At 38.3% G+C, this 20,633-nt stretch overlaps 1 protein-coding gene across 2 annotated transcripts; it reads right to left on the bottom strand.

Moving 5' to 3' along the window:
- Positions 1-9,083: 9,083 nt before the first annotated feature.
- Positions 9,084-20,200, bottom strand: FKBP14 (FKBP prolyl isomerase 14). 2 transcript variants are annotated; one of them, XR_014833143.1, is made up of 5 exons: positions 19,824-20,200; positions 16,694-16,845; positions 15,556-15,661; positions 13,853-13,980; positions 9,084-11,675 (listed from the first exon to the last, which is right to left on the bottom strand). XR_014833143.1 is itself a non-coding variant. In NM_001244527.2 (4 exon segments), coding segments are annotated over 4 exon segments (636 nt in total). In that variant the 5' UTR covers positions 20,021-20,182; the 3' UTR covers positions 9,084-11,516.
- Between the last annotated feature and the right edge of the window lie 433 nt (positions 20,201-20,633).

Here is a 20,633-nt window from a genome sequence, read left to right as displayed (position 1 = left end):
CAGTAGCACTGAGGCTGAGAAACTGGTATAGACTATGTTTAATGTAATGATCCATATGATGGGTTTTAAATGAAACATATTGCTACTTTTATTTTTCTAGCTGTTCTTCATTCTGTTTTTTACTCTTGCCTTTTTTTGGAAGAATTGAGTGTTTTTTCCTATTCCTTTTTATATCCATTATTGGTTTATTAGCCATATGGAGTTCCTGGGCCAGATCCTTTCACCCACTGTCCTGGGCCAGGGATTGAACCTGTGTCCTGGCACTGCCGCCATATTTATATTTTAATAGCTATTTTAAAGTCCTTGTATGCTAATTCCATCATTTCTGTAGATTTTTAGTCTTTTATTGATTCATTTATCTCCTGCATCTTTTGTAATTTTTCGTTGGATGTAAGACTTTGTGAATTTTATGTTGTTGACTGATGGATTTTTAAAAAAATTTCTTTAAAGATTGTTGGACTTTGTTCTTAAGAATCAGCTTCGCCCATTTGAAACTTGTTTATAAGCTGTTTAAGACAACTCTAGGGTAGCTTTAATTCTGTAGCTACTTTAATCCTTTTACTAAGGTAGACTCACCAATGGGCTCTAATGAATGGCTCATGTAATCAGTATGATCAGTCTGGCTGGTAGGAACCTGGACAATTCCCAGTGTGTGAGCTCTGGGAAATTCTTGGTGCACAGCTCCCCAATAGTTGTCCTGTCCTCAGGAGTTACTCTTTGCCCGATCCTGTGGTGATTCATCATATGCATGCACAGATTGGTATTCACTCAAAAACTCAAGGAATTTGAGTTATGCAAATTTCTGAAGTTTTTCTTCTCTTTAGTTTTCTCTTCTTCAGAGCTCTGCCCCCACAGATTCTAGCTGCTTTGATCTCTGTTTAACAGTCAACCCCACAAAACAACTGGGCTCTGTTTTGTTTCCCTCTTTTTACCATGTGCAGTTCAGGAACTGCCTCCAAGCAGAAAGCCGAGGTGATTGTAGCTCTTATTTATTTCCTTTCTTGAGAATCACAGTCCTGCTCTGCTGGTTGTCCAGTGTGTGACAAAATTTATGTCATACATTTTGCCCAGTTTTCTAGTTGCTCACAACAGGATAGCAAGTCCCATGACAATTTTTCCTTCACAGGCGGATGTGGAAGGCCAGGAACACTCACTTTAATGTCCTTAAGGAACTGAATTGCCTGATACAGAATCAACTAGATGCATAATTTTAAGAACTACAAATGCGTAGTTTACTTATAGAATTCCTTCATCTTTACTGATTTTTTTTTCTTTTTATGGATGTGCCCATGGCATATGGAAGTTCCTGGGTCAGGGATTGAATCTGAGCCACAGCTGTGACCTCCACCGCAGCTGTGGCAACACTGGATCCTTTAACCCACTGCACCAGGCTGGAGACTGAACCCACACCTCCGCAGCATCCCAAACCATTGGAGTCCAATTCTTAGTCCACCGCACCACGGTGGGAACTCCTGATTTTTTAAGTTTAATTTTTATTTTATTTTGGAATAAAGGAGTTCCCATTGAGGTGCAGTGATAAAAAACCCAGTAAGTATCTATGAGGACTCGGGTTTGATCCCTGACCCCACTCAGTAGGTTAAAGGATCTGGTGGTGTTGTGAGCTGTGGTGTAGGTCGCAGATATGGCTCGGATCTGGCATTGCTGTGGCTGTGGCTATGGCTGGTGGCTACAGCACCAATTCGACCCCTACCTGGGAACCCCATATGCCACAGGTGTGGCCCTAAAAAGACAAAAAAAAAATTTCTTTATATTGGAGTATAGTTGATTTACAATGTTGTGTCAGTTTCAGGTGTATAGTAAAGAGATTCAGTTATCCATATACATATGTCCACTCTTTTTTAGATTCTTTCCCCATATAGGTTATTACAGAATATTGAATAGAGTTCTCTGTGCTATACAGTAGGTCCCTGTTGATTATCTATTTTATATATAGTACTGCGCACACTCAACATACTGATTTAACAAGAAACATTTATTGAACCCCTGTACCGGGAACTGCACTATTACTACAAAAATGAAAAAGGTGTATCAGCCCCACCTCTCAAGACATCAGAGGCAAGCAGGGAAGTTAATTAAGTATACAGGTAATATATGCATATATCACATGTTGTTGTCAGGGTAACATTAAGAGTTATGCCTAGATAGATATATTAATCTAGCATATTGGGGACTATAAACAAGTTTGAAAGACGATGATAAATGAGGGCTACTCAAAGCTAGACCATTAAAAAAAATACATTGTTGACAATTTTGCCTTTCTTCTAACCAGTGTGGATTTTCTAAAGAAGCCCATGCAATGATTTGGGAGGAGCTGAAGTACATGTGTAATTGAGAAAGGCCTTTAACACATTGCATGTAGAGGTATTTTCCACTTAGTACTTCTTTTAGTGTATCATTGTAGCAAGAGGAAAAAGATCTGTCACTGGGCAACTCTCTCGGGGATGAACGAGAGACAATATTATGTGAGTGAGGCACTTATGCATGGGTAAAAAAGCCTGTGTCATTGCCTTGCATGTAATCTTATGAGAACTAAAGAAAGGAGCTGACAGAAAAGCCATGGGAAAATGACAAAGAAAAGCACTAGTTAAGAGTAGTCAGCCACCTGCCTTAGTCCTATGACAACCACGTTTAGGAGGTTAGTTTTCTGAATTTGGTTACCATAGTAACAAACCTTTAGAATGCCCTTAAAACAATTTACAGAATGACTGCACACATTGAGTATAGGCAACGCTGAGAGAGCTTGAGTATTCAAATCTATTTTTAAATTATTTTTAGAATTTAAATGATCCATCAAGCCCTTTAGCTATGCAATTTAGACAACCATAAAAAATATTTTAGCAAAAAGTTATGAAATTCTACTCATATAATTAGGCCGGGGTTTATAAGTTCAGTTATTCAAATATGTCATTTTAATGAGGCTCCTATTTAATTTTATTTTTTAATTTTAAATAAGATAGTTCATGAATGTTCTGGACCTGGTTTTAGAAACAAATTATTATGTATGCTTTACATTCGTGGCTGTACCTCTTGGGGTTGTTCATGGGTTTAGCCAACTCTACAGATAATTTAAAGGGAGATTGATGAAACTTCACTTTACAGTCATTAAAGAGCAGACTAGAGGATTCTACGATCAGATTTAGGAGTTTCAAGCTAATCCTTTCTTCCTGACATGTTTTCCTAGTTTACCTGGGTAGAAAAGTTTCACCTCATGCTATGCAGTTTTAAAATAGGGCTGGTTTTTAATATTCTAGTGACACTTGAGGCTGCCTTTTTAATAAATGAAAGCTTGTTTTGAATTGTAAATGTCGAGCCTCTTATGTTGGCAGTTTTAACACCATTGCTCACTTGAGATAATGTATGACTTAACCAGAAGTTACTATTAGTTATTTTCCAATTCTTCAGAAACCAAAACAAAGTCTTTCTAAATTGCTGTAGGAATTTTGGATTTAATTAAAGGAAGATTTCTTTCATGCTATGAGTGATTAAACAAACATTTTACCTATTGATAGAATGTATGAAATTTCTGACTCTAGAGAAAGAGTATTTTTGGGGATTACTCTTCTATGTACTATAAAAGACAAACAAACAAACAAACAAAAAACCCTGGTATTATTTGTTTCTTCTTCTTCTTTTTTTTTTTTGGTGGTGTGAGGGCCACACTTGTGGCATATGGAGGTTCCCAGGCTAGGGGTCTAATCAGAGCTGTAGCTGTTGGCCTACACCGCAGCCACAGCAACTCCAGATCCGAGCCGCGTCTGCAACCTACACCACAGCTCACGGCAACGCGGGATCCTTAATCACTGAACAAGGCCGGGGATTGAAACTTCGTCCTCATGGATACTAGTCAGGTTCATTTCCTCTGAGCCACAACGGGAACTCCTGTTTTGTTTATTGTTGGATTAATTAACTGACTTTCAGAGAATTGGGAATAATCTAGATATATGGAGATATTTTAGTTTTTAAATTCCTGATTATTCTTTATTCTCCTTGCCACTGACTTTCTACCTTAATCATAAACCAAGTCCTAGGTTTTTTTACTATTCTTATTATATCCCTTATGTCATTGATTCTAGCTCTTCTGTATGCAAAGGATTTGGCATACAGAGTGATTTATTACTCAGAGCTGGAATCTTTGGTTCTATTTGAATTTCAAAAATCTCATATTTTTTGAAACAAAATTTAAAAGTAGAGATTATTTTAGTATCATATGAATTTCTCAGATCATTGATTTTTCCTTACACTGGGTGAAAAGAAAGGATTGAGCTTTAAAAATTATTAGAAAAATTCTAGAATAGCCAAATACATAGAGAGAGTAGACTGGTAGCTTAGGGGGTGGGAGGAAAGTGGGCAGTAACTGGTAAAGGGTATGGAAGTTTCTTTTCGGGATGACGAAAATGTTCTAAAACTGTGGTAATGGATGCTTAACTCGAGAATATACTAAAATGTATTGAACTGTAAAAAATAATCATTGTACTACAATTAATTTTTATTAAAAACGGAAATAAAATACCCCCCTCAAAAAACATATTAGAAAACCAGAGAACGTTGCCCAGTTCAGGATAAACAGGTGAATAAAGAGTTAATAGTTTTAAAGAATTATTGCCATGGTAATAAAATGTTTGAAAAAAAAAAATCCAAGGAGCAGCTTTGATTTACTGTTCAGCCTTAATATGAGTGAGAATCAATTAACTTTAGTAGGCTGCTTAATTTTCTTTAAAGACTATGATTCAAAGCAGAAAACCCTGTATACTAAGGTATATGGCATGGCATTTTATAAAAGATTACATATCATAAAATGTAGCCAAAATCATGCAAGGAAAAACTTAAGTGATTAGTCTCAAGGAACCCATTGGAATGAAGATAGCAGGAGAGAACAATGATGCTGGGGAACGGAGATTTGGCCATTCAAATGCGGATTTCATTGCAAGACCCTTTTTTTAAGGTCTCTGTTTTCCTGCAAGTGAAATGTTGTCTCTTATTTTAGGGCACATCTCCTATACTTGTACTACTCCTCTTCTTGGTTATTCTACACAATTATAATTACCGGCTTAATTAAATTTAGCTATTAATGTCAAGAACCATCTTTTAAAAATCTACTAAAATGTCTCAAAGAGAATGTCTATTGCACAAAATAGCTGTGCCACAATTCCAGGAGATGTGGTCATACAGGTGAAGAATCAACAAAATGTGGTTGAATGTCATGTCTTACTCTCCTACCCAGAGGTAAAAATTCCATCCAAAGTTACATTAACATAAAATGCACTCCGACAAAGTAAGTCTAACCATGAATGAGAAAATGCTACAAGAAATGGGAACAAAGCCCCATCAGATCTCCCTACCCTTCCTTCATTCTTTATAAAGTCAAACTATCTTGTGTTTGGAATTGTTTTTTACTGCATCTGTTTACCGAAGAGGAAATTATCTTTATCTTACTGCAGTATGGAATTTTCAATTAATTGTAAATTCCCAGAAACCCCTAAGTGGGATATAATTTACCTGAACCTAGAGACCAAGAGGACAGCATCCGTTTTACTCTGGACTTTTAGAATAAGACCTCAGCAGACATATCATGTTATTTGTCTTTAGATCATAAAATAAAATTGATGGTCGTCTAGCTCACAGGCACTTAAGATTGGCTTTGTAAATTACTGGCTGACTCATACTCACTCAAGTCATCCATTTTATGCCCAGAGGCTTTATTAGCAGCACGGGGACACAAAGAACTGGTAAACAAAAGAATCCAGTGTGCGATGTGTTTAGAGCTCCCAGAATCTTCCAACCATTTTTATCCTTTCCTTAAAAATTATCTATGTATATCCAAAGGAGCCACTTAATCCCTTGGTAGCCCTCAAGCTGAAGGGGGTAAACAAAGATTATTGCTGGTTTCATATGGAGAACTGCTAGGTAGTTTTACCTTAATTATAAGTGAAACACAGAAAAGTGAGCAAAGTAGAGAATGACAGACTCCAGACTGACAAAAAAGCAAGTGTGCACAGTAAAGAAGTTTCCAGAGAGAGGAAATCCTGTACTAGAGAGAGCATTTCAATGACTATATTTGGTGCAAGACTAACACACACACACACACACACACACACACATCTAAGTATATACATAGCCATACACAGTATATAGTTTATACACAGTATATAGTTTGTTTTCTCTATATAAATATATATACACATCTATATATTTTTAGGAGAATAGTTTTATTTTTCCCTAAATCTTAACTGTATATTGTTCTAAAAGTGTGGGTTATAGATATTTCTGAGAAAAATAATACAGAAGAATAATTTGAGGAAAGTCTGGTGCTCTTTTCTGGTAGATAGGGTGTTCACAAAAACATATTTACTGTCCACCTAACTTTCTACTGTAAGAATTCATAGTCATAAAAAGTTTTTATCCCTGGGGAGAACAGTTTCTCCATTCAACTTATCCTTTAACTATAGATTCATTTTTAGGCACAATCAGTTGCCCCATTGCCCAATGGTTTCTAGAATGCAAAGAGTATTTGTAGAAGAAAAAAATATACGATACTATATATTCAAGGGCAGAGAATTAGGGAAGTTGATCATCTCTCAGATTAAGGCTCTTGGACCATCTGCATTGGTATCATCTAGCAAGTGGGTTGAAATGCAGATTCATGGGCCCAATCCACAAACTAATCAGAATCTCTAAGGAAAGGGTCAGGAGCCTGAACTTCTGGCACATATCTCATGTGATTCTAGTGTACATGAAATTTAAATCACTGCTACATTTCTGTAGCCTTTAGGAACCAAATCTTGCCCCTGACTGTATTTGAAAACTGAGCTGTGAAACCAGTGTTTGCTAAGGTCTCTTTCTGCTGTCAGTCTGGAGCAAGGAGTGGAAGGTAACAGAGGCAAAGCTGAAAGTATATTTAAAATAATATTTTTAGGAGTTCCCATCAGGGCGCAGCGTAATTGAATCCAACTAGGAACCACGAGTTTGCGGGGTTCGATCCCTGGCCTCGCTCGGTGGGTTAAGGATCTGGTGTTGCCATGAGCTATGTTGCATCCACAGCATATGGAGGGTCCATATGCTGTGGGTGCAGCCCTAAAAAGAAAAAAAAAATAATAATAATAAATAATAATATATTTAAAGACAGAAAAGAATTTACTTTTAAATAAGACTCCAAACCCATATATATGAATGTATGGATTGCATTATACTGAAAGGAATATGCGAATTCTACTATTAAGAATGCCATAGATGTTAAGATAGAAGTACTAGAATTTTAAAGTTTTCAAGTGGGCATAAGAATTTATATTCATGTTTGACAGTTTAGACTTCAAACTAAAATGGTTAAGAAACCAAACCAAAACAAAACAAAAACTCTTATGCCCAAGTGCTCTACATCTCTGGAAAATAAATCCCTTGTTATTTTTTCCCAGAGTTATTATTATAACGACGATTTGCTTATTAAAAAAAAGTATAGATTTGCAATATTGTGTTGGTTTCAAGTATACAGTAAAGTGATTCACTTATACGTATATTTTTTCTTTTTTTTTTCCACTATAGGTTATTATAAGACATTGAATATAGTTCCCTGTGCTATACAGTAAATCTTTGATGTTTATCTATTTTATATATAGTGATACATATATATCTGTTAATCCCATACTCCTAATCTATCCCTCCCCTGACTTCCCCTTTGGTAACCACAATTTTTTTTTTCTATGTCTATGAGTCCATTTCTGTTTTGTACATAGATTCATTTGTATTATTTTTTTAGATTCCACATACAAATGGTATCACATAATACTTGTCTTTGTCTGGCTTACTTCACTTGGTATGATAATCTCTAGGGAGACAATTTGCTTTTTGTGTGTGTGTGTGTCTTTTTGCCATTTGTTGGGCCACTCCTGTGGCATATGGAGGTTCCCAGGCTAGGGGTCGAATCAGAGCTGTAGCCACCAGCCTACGCCAGAGCCACAGCAACACGGGATCCAAGCTGCATCTGCGACCTACACCACAGCTCAAGGCCACACCGGATCCTTAACCCACTGAGCAACGTAAGGGATCGAACCCGAAACCTCATGGTTCCTAGTCAGATTCATTAACCACTGAGTCATGATGGGAACTCCAACAATTTGCTTTTTTAACAAGGGGTAAGAGGTTTATTTTTTTCCCGTAACATTTTACCAAGTTTCTTTTTCCCCTCCTGCAATTTCTAAACAACACTGAGCAATCACCCATATCCTCAATTCAGTGGGGAGATTGCACAGTGATGTCTAAATAGCATTAAAGATGTGAGCAATAGCCTATATCAGGAATGAGATGAGAAATACAAAGTCCCCAGGAAAGATTCAAATGGTTAATCACCTGTCTGAACCAGAAATCACTGTTTATTGTTATTTTCAGAGTAACCCAGAATTTCATTTAATTACATAAGATATCTCATAGCCGTAATTTACTTAGCAGGCATTAATCATCATAATGTCCACCTGTGATGCACAAACCCTAAACCAAAACAATGATAACCACCCTGAAACAAAGCAAAACACCACACATATTTCCTCCAGGGTAAAAATTCACCATTCATGATCAAGGTTTGATGCTTATTTCAAAACAACGGAACCCAACCACAGCTTTCCTTACAAATATATCTAAACAAAGTAGATAACCAGAGACACATTCCAAATGCCACCCTACCCTTCACTTCCCACTACCTGTCCAGTTTCCTCACTTATTGTTTTGTTTTGTTTTAGGACTGCACCCCACAGCGTATGGAGGTTCCCAGGCTAGGGGTCGAATGGGATCTGTAGCCACCGGCCTACGTCACAACCACAATTAACACCAGATCCAAGCTGCATCTGCAACCTACACCACAGCTCAGAGCAACACCGGATCCTTAACCCACTAAGTGAGTCCAGGGATCGAACCTGCATCCTCATGGATGCTAGTCGGATTCGTTTTCGCTGAGCTATGATGATAACTCCCCATTTTCCTCATTTAGTTTTGATATAAAACCTAAAATAATAGTTAAGAAAAATCCATAAAGCTGCTGGGGAAATTGGGGCTTGAATAATTTTTCACAAAACCAATTATTTCCTAAGTAAACTTTATTTTGAAAAGAATACCACAACATAGTTGTATAAATTTAAATATGACACATCTTAGCAGTATTACTTAATCAAATTATATACAAGCGAAGTCACAGTTCATGTCTGATTACTTTTATGAATGAAAAGGTACAAAGATGCAGCTAACCTAAAAAGGCCGATAACTTAAAAACAACCATAACCTACTTATATGTTGTCATTTCATGCTTGTGTCTATATAATAATTTAGATGGGACTTGATCAAAATTCACACAAGATTAAAAAGATATGCTACTTAACCAAAATTCTTTTTTGGTTTTCTTGCTCTACAAAGAAGTACCATATGACTTTCCCCTGATTATAAAGAATGAAGCTTTCTGTGTTGTGGCTTGTAACTCCTCCAGGTTGAGGAAAACAGCAGTAACAACTTAAAGAGTTTTCTAAATAGAGCTGATTTCATCAGAAAAAGGTGTTATGTTCTTTCCAAGAACTCTATGTTTTCGTGATGAACATGTCAATATATAAGAGGTGAAAGTAGTCTACATATATGATGTAATTATTGCTCATACATCTTCAAACAAACAAACAAACCTAGAGGTAAACAGTAATGAAAGGACTATGACACACACACCTGGACCCTCTCACTGCATAGGGTTTTTAAGGCAATTCAGTGCTCACCCCAAGATTATTCAAGGAAAAGAGAGCCATTTCTGGATCATGGGGAGAATTCAAAAGTACCAGAAACAGCCAGTTAATGGTCTTCAAAGGATATGGGCCTAAAGAAAAAAACCAGAGTTGACTACTAGGAGAGCAAACTGAAGAGAGAATTAGGGCCAATGAATTCAAAGAATATTTTCACTTTTTAAAAAAAATGGTACAGGGCAATAGAAAGATACTGAACTTGGGGACTGAAATCTGGTTCTACAAGTTAGATGGTGATCTTGGGCACAAGAATCAATTTCCTTGAATGACAATTTCCTCATCTATAAAATAGGTACATTAAGATCTATCCTCTTTTTTTTTTTTTTTTTTTTTGTCTTTTTGCTATTTCTTGGGCCGCTCCCGCGGCATATGGAGGTCCCCAGGCTAGGGGTTGATCGGAGCTGTAGCCGCCAGCCTATGCCAGAGCCACAGCAACACAGGATCCGAGCCGCGTCTGCAACCTACACCACAGCTCACGGCAACGCCGGATCGTTAACCCACTGAGCAAGGGCAGGGACCGAACCCGCAACCCCATGGTTCCTAGTCGGATTCGTTAACCACTGCGCCACGACAGGAACTCCTATCCTCTTTTTTTCATTGGCTTCAGAGCAATGAGAATCAGACAATGGTGCACATGAGATCACTTTGTAAACTTATAAAGGGCTATTCTTAGCAAATGGATATTTGGGCAATTTTTAAAAAAGTATTAAGGAAAAATTCCAATTTAAGATAAAACTATAAAATCATTTTTTTGACCCAGGATAGACCTCTATTCAATAGCAGCTGCTGTGGGTCTGCCTCTTTTTTTTTTTTTTTTTTTTTTGATGAAGTAGAAATGGGAAAAATTCAATTCGCTTACTACTTTCTCTTATAAAACAGTGTTACTGTAGCATAATATATTAGTTACAGACTTTATTAATTAAGAACCAGGAAGGGTAATCCCCTAGCCTTAAAAAGTAAACAACGACTCAGTACAACTCTCTACCTCCTCTACAATACTTTGACACATGTATTATGAAGAAATAAACACATAAATAATTTGTTCCATTAATCATGACAGGTCATTCATCACTAGGAACCCAACCTATGTAGCTTAAATCCTAGGCAGAATATTTCAATGTATACATATTTATAAATTATTGACTCTCTTATTCACTTCAGCATTGCACATCTCAGTAAAGCAGTAACTCTTAACAAATAGAGTTCAATAGCCATTCTCCTCTTTTCTCAAGCAGAGATTCAAACGCAGTTACAGACATAGTTTCATTATAATATGAAAATAATAAGCCTTGGGCAATTGTGAAATATTAGCATCTAACTTGGAGAAAACAGAGGGAAGAAGAAATAAAGGGTGCTGATTTGTGCTATAACTTGGTCCTAGGTTGGGCATGTTCCCAGTTGCAATATTTTATTTTATTTTTTGTCTTTTGTCTTTTTAGGGCCACAATATTTTAAAATTAGAAGCCAGCAAGTAAAACATGAGGCTTCATATGTGAAAGTGAAAATGGTCCGGAAGTCTTCTGTTCCAAGACAAATCAGTTTTTTTCTTCCCAATAACTCACCAGAAAGAAATGGGTCCTTAGAAACGCTAAGGAGTTCTTCATATAATATTCAGAAAAAAATATTAAAAATAAAAAACAATGAACAGAATATTATGAACAAATAAGACTTTCTTTCAAGATGGTTACCCTCTCTTTTAAGGATGGATGCTACATAAAATGGGCAGTTGTGTCTCTATAACTCATCATGTTTATATGTAAATTCTCTGGCAGATATAAATCCATCTTTATCTTCATCTTCTTTATCAAAAATATCCTCCACCAAAACATCATGATGACTTTCATTCACCACAGCACCATGCTTTTCAAATTCCTTCTTTAAATACACTTTAACCTACAAAATAATGGGTCACATTAATAATTCTAATTCATAGTATACCAATATCAAGTCAATTGATATCACAGACTGGACAGGCAGTGCATGTAATTATGTGTAATAACTGCTAAACAATACCTTATGATATATTTCTAATGACAGTAAAAGAATTATAAGGAATTTTTCCCCTTAAAAGCTGTTGCTATACAGCTACAGTGGAGACACAGAGTATTGCTCAGAGGCAAAGAAAAGGCTTGTATCACATGAATAATACACAGAGAAAGCATATTATATGTCCTTAATCTGAGTCTAAATAAAGCCAAGCATTTGAAAGACTGCTATTTTTCAATCCAGTGAGTTATCCAGATCTTATCAGTTAACAAGGGTCAGAATTCCAGATATTTCTCTTAAAATTAGACAAAATGATGGCACTTCTTAATTTAAGTATGTGTCTGAGAATACTACCTGCTGTGGACCTGGCTATGATCATGCCAAATGACCTTCCAATCTCAGAAACTGAAGCAAAATCCAGCCTGATGAGCACTTAGACTAAAAATGTCCATTTTCGTGTTTAAAGATATTTAAAGATATAAACAAAATACTGCCCCTAATTACCTACTAGATTCACCACAATGCAAGTCAACCTACATTTTCATTTTTAATCATATCCCTATTATTCCTTCTGTTAGATCAGCAATTTCAAACCCTCTCTCCTCCCCCTATCACCAACATACAAACATACAGTGTATATTCATTTTTAAGGTTAAGGTGATTTAATGCAGTTGTTAAGGGGGGGCAGGTGTGATAATGAAATCCTAAGGGTTAATGTAGAATCTATATCCAGGGTATATTGTGTGAATAGAGCAGTGTGTATAGTATAGCTACTTTCTGTGTAAGAAAGGGGGAAATTAGGAGTTCCCACTATGGCACAGTGGGTTAAGGATTCAACTGCAGTGGCTTGGGTCGCTATGGAGCTGCGGGTTCAATCCCTGGCCCACTGCAGTAGGTTAAAAGATCCAGCGATGACAAAGCTGTGGTTCAGATCCGATCCCTGGCCTGGGAACCTACATATGCTGCAGATGCAGCCAAAACAAATACATATTCCTGTTTGCTTATGTTTGCATAAAGAAACACTGTAAAGATGTGTTAGAAACTAATGAAATTGGATACAAAGGGAGGAGGGTCACATGGTAGAAAGGGGATGTGGGTGGGAGAATGACTTCATAGATATCTTTGTATATTGAATTGGGTTTTTTTGAGCCATGTGAATGTGTTGTATATTCAAGCTATTTTTAATGAAATGGGAATTCAAATTTATCTTGGAAAAAATCCATGACCGATAACACTCTGAAGTGTTAGAAACTGAATAGCTGTGGATCATGAGCCTGCGGTTTATAACAGCATAGCTTATTCAAGACTTAATCATTTCCTGGCCATTAGAATGAAATTGAGGGAAGCATTAAAAGAGACTTGGTTTCTGACCAGCCAAGCTACCTCCACTTCTTTTCCCACAGCAGCCAGACTAAGATATTTGTAGCAGTGGCTACAAAAGCATAAATTATAGGGAGAAGTCTTTGTCCTTTCTCCTTACTCAAACACCAGGACTTTGAGGGGGTTAAGAAAGGGCTCCTACTGGGGAAAAATCCACCCTGGGCTCCCCCCCTTTCCAGGTGCCATTCTGAGCAAAACTGAGCATGTGATGTGCTTGTTGCTGCTAAATGCTAGAAAATCACTATGAAACTCATTGAATAGCTAGTCTAAAGCTTTAAACAGAAACTGTCCAGATGAGGAACGCTCTCATAGGAAATCCATGTTTCTTAATGCAGTAACTTCAAAATGGGAACCGTCTTGGCGAAACAGATCTTCAAAAACTGAGGGCAAGATACCGTGAGCCCTAAGCATTAAGGAAAAAAGCAAAAGAATGAATGGTATTTTTTTTTTTTTAAGTCTCGATATACTTCTCTCCGAAGTGAAGCTCTCCTATGAAGCAAGACAATTTTCAAAGCATCAGTATTTAAATAACATTTTATGCAAATAAAAATAAATGTTTTTTCAAATATATTTCTGAAAAAGTGAGCTAAAAGAAAGGGAGGAAGAAGGAGGAAGGGAGGGGGGAGAGAGGGAAAGAAGGGAGGAAAAAGGAAGGGAAGGAGATAGAGAAAAAAAGAAAAGAAGAAAGAAAAAGGAAAGGGTACCTCATCTTTAGAGAGTTTCCAGTCATCATTAAGATCCATTTCTTGGAATGATTCATGGGATCTTGGTCCATTTCGAATCTCCAGGAGATCGATGTTAAATATCAGTGTACTCTCCGGGGGAATTTTACCTGACGTGGGGGGAGGGTGTTAAATTTTGTTAAAAAGATCCCAAAGTTTTTTCTTAATTGGAGTAGTGTTGACTTACAATGTGATAATTTCTTTTTTTTTTTTTTTGTCTTTTTGCCATTTTTTGGGCCGCTCCCGCGGCATGTGGAGGTTCCCAGGCTAGGGGTCGAATCGGAGCTGCAGCCGCCGGCCTACGCCAGAGCCACAGCAAGGCAGGATCCGAGCCGCGTCGTCGACCTACACCACAGCTCACAGCCACACTGGATCCTTAACCCACTGAGCAAGGCCAGGGATCGAACCCACAACCTCATGCTTCCTAGTCGGATTTGTTAACCACTGCGCTACGATGGGAACTCCATGTGATAATTTCTGCTTTACAGCAAAGTGATTCAGTTGTGTATATGTATACATATTCAGTTATATATATGTATATACTCTTTTTAAAAATATTCTTTTCCATTATGTTTTATTATAGGACATTGAATATAGTTCTCTATGCTGTACAGTAGGGTCTTGTTGACCAAAATTTTGATGATAAAAATCTTGTGGCACTGGACAAATACTATTTTAATTGAAGAGCCTTTCTAAGATTGTCCCATATGATAGAAATTACTGAAAGTTTACTCAGACAAATAGAATAAAGAAGAAATAATCCAAACTATCGGATCAAAAGCAGTCTGTTTTGGAGTTCCCATTGTGGTGCAGCAGAAACGAATCCAACTAGGAACCATGAGGTTTTGGGTTCGCTCCCTGGCCTCTCTCAATGGGTTAAGGATTGGGCATTGCCATGAGCTGTGTTGTAGGTTGCAGACGTGGCTCATATCTGGCATTGCTGTGGCTGATTTGACCTGTAGCCTGAGAACCTCCATATGCTGTGGGTGCAGCCCTGAAAAAGCAAACAAACAAGCAAACAAACCAAAAAACACCAGTCTGTTTTGGGGTCTGCAATTAAAATTTGTTTTACACACACACAGACACACACGCACGCAGATATGCCAAATGTTCTGAATATTAAATTTCAAATATAACTAAGATATTACATATTATATGAACTAATGGGCTTTAGATAATTCAGAATTAATTACAGTACAAGTGATTTACTAACTTTTGGGTCAGAAAGTTCTGGACTAGAAATACATATGGTACTGCCATTTCCACCACCGGGAGGCAGTATATAATTGATTGCCCTCTGGTGGGTTACACTGGGATTGAGGCTTATATCTGCCCCTCTTTAAGCCTCAGTTTTCTCATCTGTAAAATGCAAATTCAACACCCACTGAGGAAATTCCATGGGGAGGAGAGAAAACAAATTCCTGAGAAGGGAGATAAAAATCTTTTAAAGTGAGAAGAGCTTTGTTAAAGTACCAGGAACCTCAAAAAACAAAACAAAACCAAAACCAAAACAGAAATTTCTGGGAAACATGGATCTTTTTTTTTTTTTTCCAACTTGTTTCCTTACAACTGTATTTAACATACAGGTCTGGGTAAATATTACAAATATTTCTTGGTGCCCCACCCCCTCAGCCCACATATTTCCATGAAAGAAGATTTGTCAGCATCAGAAGAACAAAACTTACACTGTGTGCCGAGGCGTACCACTCCAGATCTAGACAGAGAAGGGCATGCACTAGAGGTCATCGGTACAACTGGTATCTTTCCAAAGGAAGGCATGCAAACATGGTACTACAAAATTAGTGTTTAAAGACGTATTAGTAGAGTTAGTTCCATGATAATCTGTTTGAAGAAAATGACTCAAATTCAGATCTCTACTTGTTAAAGTTAAATCAAGTTTCAATAGCGTATGGAGAAGGGGAAATGGACTAATACTAAATACATAAATACTAAAGGTAAGACAGTAAAGGTGCAGGAAAGTGAAAGAAATACGTTTGTTTAAGCATCAGAGAAACATTTTCTAGATACTTGATTTTCTTCTCTAAACGGATCGTTAGAAACATAGGAATTGAATTTGGTTAGTAAATGCTTTTCTATGCATAAGATTTCCATAGCAAGATCCATTTTAGAAAATGTAATAGTTCACATATGCACCAACTTTCTTCTCAGGAAACTGGGGTGAGGCATCACAATCCCCACCTTGGAAATGGTTAAGTTTAGACCTATGGATGCTGTGAAGTCTCTATTTCCACTGTATCCGAGTGATTTTCTGTCTAGTTCTGATAACTTCTTAAATTCTTTTTCTTCTTCATTATGTAACTTGTGCCCATTGTAGAGAAAGTGGAAGAGAGAGAACTAGAAATAAAAATAATTCCAGCACCACTGTTCACTGTTAACATTCTTCTTTATTTCCTTGTGATTCAATTTCTATGTGTATATATTTTTTCTATACTATCATAATATATATGCTATACCATATCTTTGTTTTCTATTTTTATATATAATGTTATATCATACCTACTTTAGATGTTAATTTTTTAAAAATCTTTGAAACACCACCATAAAAAACCCCACCAAATTAGCGAGCAATATTAATAATAGTTGAGATTACAGAATGTTTTTCACTGTTGGCTCAGTTGATCATTTACATATTATGGCCTTCATTGGCATTTCAAATGGTAATCAAGACATAAATATATTTTCCTAAGACATTCAAGTCCTCTATTTACATCTAGGAAAAAAGATACATAGTAGTTACTAACTTCTGTCCCTAATCCAAAGAAGAGTTGTAGTGCTATAGTAAAAATGTATAATTTTTATTACCTTTTCCTTCTTTTCCATAGCCCAAGGCAGGAGGAATGATGAGCTTTCTCTTCTCTCCTACACACATTCCCTTCAAACCCTGGTCCCAACCTTTGAGAGCCTCCAAGATGCCCAGGGTAAACCAAATAGGCTGACCATTGTTATGTTTGTGACTACAATAGAAAGAAAACACATTAGAACTCTCAAGTAACTTAGTCATTTTTTTTTTTTATTGCTGTGGTGTAATTTTTCCACCACATGATTAATTTTATTAGTTTGGAAAACAGCATACATGCACAGGTCCACTCTACAGTAATTCAATTCACGGCCCATCTTTCCTGATGCACATTTCAGAAAGCTGACTTGGCTAGAGAGGGCAGAGAGAATAATAATGAAAACAACTATCTGAGCATTTACTGTAGACCAGATATTATCTTAAATGCTTTGATTCTTTTAAGTCTAACAATGATCATATGAGGAAAGCACCACTACCACCCCATTATACAGATGAGGAAACTGAGGTTAAGTGAGCCAGTCTCAGACCTAACTCGGAAGTTCTAAGTCTTAATCAAAAAGTGATACTGACCCAGGAAGGCCACTAGGGTGCAGAAGAGGGATGAAATAATGGAAAATGAGTGTGGGAAGGAGGATGAGAGGCTAAGGAGAATTTACTGCCAACACTGGCGGGTCCATGCTCACATGGACAATGGAGAGTCAAGAGCACATTGTCTTTCATCCTGCCGACAGCTTTTCTGATGTGTAGCCTGCTGATGGCTCTAACAGATTCAAGAGACTGCTCTTTTCACAAACCCTGGCCCAGTTCTCTCCCTAGGCATTGACTCTGGGGCTATGCAGGGAGGCCTGGAGCAGTGGCCCCTCAAGGACTGGGGAAGAAGGGAAGGGTCAAGATATCCAGGCTCACGAGCTGAAGAGAGGCCAGCTGTTGAGCAACTGGAGAAGGCCTGCTGGCCGGGTAGTACATGAACCTGCTAGCTCCTCTTAGTGCAATGAGGAAAGGGTTCTATTCAAGGATCTCTTACAGATGAGAACTGTACCAGGCTTCACTCTACCAGGCTTCACAGGTACCATGGTTAATAAATGGAGGTAAAGACCATTACTTCTTTTCCTTAAAAGTAATCAAAGTAGCAAAATGGCAACAGTAGGAAACAGGGGACGGTCAGAAAATATAGAAAAAAATGAAAGAATCTACCACCCAGAAGCCTACAGTTTTGGCACACTTCTTGCCGAATCCTTCATGGCTAAAGGATTTAGGCTATTTACCACATAGGCTGTGGTTCTCAAAATGATGAATACGCTTTTTAAACTGATCATTAGATGGTACTTCTTTATAATACTCAGAGTTAGCAGTACTGGCCATTTACATGGAGGCTGCCTGACAATATTCCTGTCTTCAGGTACTAGAACTTTAGTAGCAGAGTGCTAATTAATATCCCGATGTTCCCACCGAAATCCACACAGGCTTTTGGTTCTGAGACCTGAAATAGATCAGCCTGGATCTAAAAGAGATCATACCAAAAATGAAAATGTAAAGGAAAGTTTCGGAAGGCAAATCATAATATCATTTAATGTCCACTGTGGCTCTGGCCTTGTTGACAAAAAGATAAGACTGTTGAGAAGTCTATGGCAAGCCGGCATCTTGGAACTTTTTGCCATTGACTTTAAAATGTCATGACAGATCAGATCTGAATGCCCAGTAATGGCAGTTGATCAGAAGATGAGGTCGAGGGAGTGCCTGTTGTGGTTGAGTGGCTCATGAACCCAACTAATATCCATGAGGATGCAGGTTTGATTCCTGGCCTTGCTCAGTAGGTTAAGGATTCAGTGTTGCCATGAGATGTACATCGCGGACACAACTTGGATCCCATGTTGCCGTGGCTGTGGTGTAGGCTGGCAGCTGTAGCTCCAATTCGACCCCAGCCCAGGAACTTCCATATGCCGCGGTGCAGCCCTAAAAAGAGAAAAGAAAAGAAAATGAGGTCTAGGATGGGCCACGAAGCTTTGCTGCTTTAGTTCAGGCTGCTCTTTCCACCTGGTGTCCTTCCTTCCTCATTCTCTACCTGGGAAACCTCCAGCCACCCATCTTTCAAGACCCACCTCAATTATGATCTCTCAGAAGGTGTTCTTTCCCCATCTCTCAGAGCATGATAAATTCCAGAGTCCGTGCTTCATTAGCACTTTGAACATTCTGAACTTTACAGCTGTCTTCCTCCCCCCTGTACTCGGTGTCCTGCTAGAGGACAAGAACCCAGTCTTAGTCATCTCCGCATCCTCAGGGCCTGCCTTGGGGCTGCTCAGTAAAGATTTGATAGATGGAGATGAATGAATGGTGAGGACAGAGAGAAGCCAGATGTTTTAAATCCACCTAGGATCAAGCACAGGGCCTAACATAAAGAAATGTTCAATGAATACTTTAGGGATGGAATCCGAGAATCAAGGCCTGATGGGAAATCATTACACTTACAAAACTTTTCCCTGTTGCAATTTCTTTCTTTATAAAACAGAAATAAGGACAGTGTAACCATCTGAAAATCTTTCACTGTAGGTATTGGATTAATCTTCCATAACCACACCCACACCCATCAATGAGGTCTTTGAATTTCTAGAAAGAAACAATGAAACAAATCATGGCCCTGTGCCTTGACCAAAATGTCACCAGACCAAAGTTAAATAGGGCAGTGGACTACTGTTAACATATCCTACCACAAGCAAATAAATAATTGTGTATTCTGCTCATGAAAGGGCTATGAAAAGTTTAATTTCACCTTTACCAAAGAAAAATGGAATTGAGTTATTTTCCCTCAGGAACAAGAGAAATGAGAATGCCTTTATGTCTTTTCCACTTATTGCCTATTTATACACCTAGATATTTCTACAGGATTTCAGAGATTCTAGCTCTAATTTTTACAATAAAAAAATTTATCGTTTTATCCTGACCACGTTTCCAGTAAGACCTTCAAAGGCCTTGTTATATAAGATTGACTTTAACCAATTCCTTTCCCCAAAGAGAGAAATTCGATATTTTAGTTTTTTAAAAGGGAGATAACGCTGGTACACGCTACTGTTCCTGCCCAAGAGCTGGCCTAAGTGGGTGGGTTCTTTACTTCTTTACCTGCAGGGTATAATTACTTACGTGGAGTGAAATAAGGAGCCGTCCTTTTCTAAGTAGCCTTCATAGTGGACCAGCATCAAATCCCCCCCTTTGGTCTTGCGATGGCAGATGAATGGCTTCTGGAGCACTTCAATCTTCACTTCTGGTTCAGGGATCAGAGCCCCGCTCGAAGAAGTGACTAACAGCGTCAGGACCGCGTTCCACAAGAAAAGCCTCATGTTGCCAGAGCAGGAAAGAAGTTCCTAGAAAAACAGAGAAAGGGCCCCCGACCTCATAGAGTTAAAAATGTAGTTGAAAGCTTAGGACAACAGCCTCTGGCAAGTTCATAACTCTCCCTCCCAGTAGACGTGGCACATTCACTACGGACAACTTTCCCGTGCAACTTCGAACTGGTTTCTAAAGAGTTAAACCCAAGCCCGGGCCTGACTGGCTCCAACCACGCGGACGCCTGGGCAGGGCGGCCTCTTATTGGCTAGTGGAGCTGTCTCTCGGGCGACTCTCGAACCAATGACTCTACAACCATGTAATTTACCACCCGGTAGCCCAGGGGAGAACCACCCGGAGTGGTCCCGGAGCCCGACAGACTACAGAATTCCTCTACCTGGCACTTTAAGAAAGGGGTGGGGCGCGGAGCTCACCGGAAACTTCTCAGGCAAAGTCACGGCTGCGGAGAACCTGGCTTCAGTGAGAAGTCGTGGACCCAGGTGAAACAGCAGAGGTTTAAGGAAAGACTCCTTTGCTCTCATAGTTGGTGCGGTCCCCCTCCCCCATAGTAATTGCTTATTATTTAATTTACGGTGCAATCGATAAAGACTTTAGCAGTGCTTTTGG

This window comes from Sus scrofa, chromosome 18, assembly GCF_054392235.1.
Source record: "Sus scrofa isolate SSC_HxYL_T2T_F1_AM1 chromosome 18, Sscrofa_HxYL_maternal_Yorkshire_Landrace_v2.0, whole genome shotgun sequence".
NCBI classification, from domain to species: domain Eukaryota; kingdom Metazoa; phylum Chordata; class Mammalia; order Artiodactyla; family Suidae; genus Sus; species Sus scrofa.
This window is presented reverse-complemented; position numbering and strand designations above follow the sequence as displayed.